The 2,197-nt window shown below is 43.6% G+C and overlaps 1 protein-coding gene across 1 annotated transcript in view; it reads left to right on the forward strand.

Moving 5' to 3' along the window:
• Positions 1–395: 395 nt before the first annotated feature.
• Positions 396–2,197, forward strand: part of LOC106815071 — a 2,224-nt gene continuing 422 nt past the window's right edge. The window contains exons 1-2 of the mRNA XM_014819492.1: positions 396–582; positions 1,350–1,422. Of these exons, the coding sequence (XP_014674978.1) occupies positions 396–582; positions 1,350–1,422 (260 nt within the window). The remainder of the gene's footprint in view (positions 583–1,349; positions 1,423–2,197) is intronic.

Raw genomic sequence — 2,197 nt, forward strand, 5'->3', positions numbered from 1 at the left:
TACAGTTTTAAATTGACTACGTCACAAATTTTCTATGGTAAAATTTGTAAAATTTTTGTTGCCATTTTTTTACATTAAAAGTAAGAACTAACGGGACTAAACGTATCGTCAAATTCTTACCTGATAATATTGTTTCTCAACTAGTTAAAAATCCAAAAAACCTGGACGATTTGTGTTCCTAACATTAATTGCTTGCTATGGGCTATGTATGAGTCACGAGTGTATGTTCACATCGAACAATATAGTAAAATAAGAAGTATAAAATGCAGCAATTTAATCATAAAAAGTGAACAGAATTACTTTTATTTTGTGAAAAAGTGGAAATATTATTATTTTTTTAATTATTTACGGTGACGTAATCACTGTAACTTGTTCTCCTGGAATCCTGTGAGATGATGGAATCGTTGAATCGGCTAGAAGACGTCTCGTGCTTTGACTGCACTATTTTTGTCTTTCCCGCGTACGTAGCCTGTAGCGACGACCATGCTAAGTGTGCCGAGTGGGCGAAGGACGGCGAGTGTGAGGAGAACTCTCGCTACATGCACGAGAGCTGCAAGCGCAGTTGCAAGCTGTGCACCAAAGGTAGGTGGAGCGGTCCGTTGAGCAGCAGCGTTCCACGCGGCGTTGACCCGTCCTCGTGATTCCCTCGCGCTCGCTCGCAGCCGCAAATGAAATCGGTCTATGGCCGGCAGGGCGTCGTGAATAAACACGAGTCAGTATTTTCCTGTGAAAGTTTTCCTCAAGCAGCTGGCCTCTATCATCGAACACGAGTTAGATAACCAATCCCCGCTCTGGATGTTATTGCTAGGTCCATCAAGCTCACAACTTTTGCGCTAAATCTCTCGCGTCATACACGCTGTGTCGCACCTTGCAATGTTGCTCTGCGTCTTGCAACGTTGGATGGCGTCATGCAACGTTGGATGACGTCATGCAACGTTGCATGACGTCTTCGCAACTTTTCACAAAAAATAAGTGAATTCTGTTCACTTTTTATGTTAAATTGCTGCATTATACTTCTATATTTACTATATTGTTCTCGATGTGAACATACCACTCGTGTGACTCATACATAGCCTATAGCAAGCAATTAATGTTAGGAACACTAATATCAAATCGTCCAGGTTTTTTGGATTTTTAACTAGATGAGAAACAATCTTATCAGGTTAAGAATCTGACGATATGTTTAGTTCCATTTAGTTCTTACTGTTAATGTTCAAAAAAATTGCAACAAAAATTTGACAAATTTTACCATAGAAAATTCGTGACGTAGTCGATAACGGACACCTGTACGTCACTGCCGCAAATCGCACTCACCTGTGAGTCCCCACGGTGGGGCACTGACTCTGCAGCTTTCACGACGCCAGGCAAACATGAGGCGGAACAGCAGCCAGCGGACGAGCCACAGCGTGATCTTGTCGTCTGGTAACCGCGACCGCGTCGCCAGCGACGAACTTGACTGAGGTTGAAGGGCGCGGACAAGGATCGTAATGAGCCTGCCTCTAGCAGAAGAAATGTCCCTGCACACCAAGACGACGACGAACTCGTGGTTAAGTGCAGAGAAGAAAACCGGTAGAAGTAGATTGGCAATTTAAATATTTAAGAACTCCGAATCGGCATACGAAATCTTTGTGATTCAGCGATATGCATACACCCGACCGCGATCTAAAACGTCGACAGGCATAGCTTTGCTGTAAATGCGACAGAACTGCACAAGCGAAGAGCTTACCATTGAACCAACATGAATGTTTGTCCACCTACAAAAAATGCGAACATATAATTTAAGTGTGATGGCAAGTAGGCAAGTGGTAGTAAATTTCAAATGACCAAACAGGCAGCACACGTGCCGACTCTAAGATACAATCAGAAAGTCGTCACGCAAGGCAAACAAACGCCCTGCGCCACTTCGCGAGAAGTACTCAACGAAACTGTGTCTAAAGAAGCAACGTAAGAGTTTGGACTACGTGTTAGAGAGATGGCATGATTCTAAAACTGACAATCGTAGCACAATAAAATAGAAATGAGTCAGTTTCTTTTAGAACCACATAGAGGACTGCTCAGAAGTTCTGGAACGCCACCGACACCACAAGAAATACAATCGAGATACTAGAATCTATGCAGAGAGGACTTATTCCTCACACACACATGCACGCACGCAGCGCACACAACACACGCACGCACGCACGGCACACGCACGCGA

This window comes from Priapulus caudatus, unplaced genomic scaffold, assembly GCF_000485595.1.
Source record: "Priapulus caudatus unplaced genomic scaffold, Priapulus_caudatus-5.0.1 Scaffold1036, whole genome shotgun sequence".
Classification (NCBI taxonomy): domain Eukaryota; kingdom Metazoa; phylum Priapulida; class Priapulimorpha; order Priapulimorphida; family Priapulidae; genus Priapulus; species Priapulus caudatus.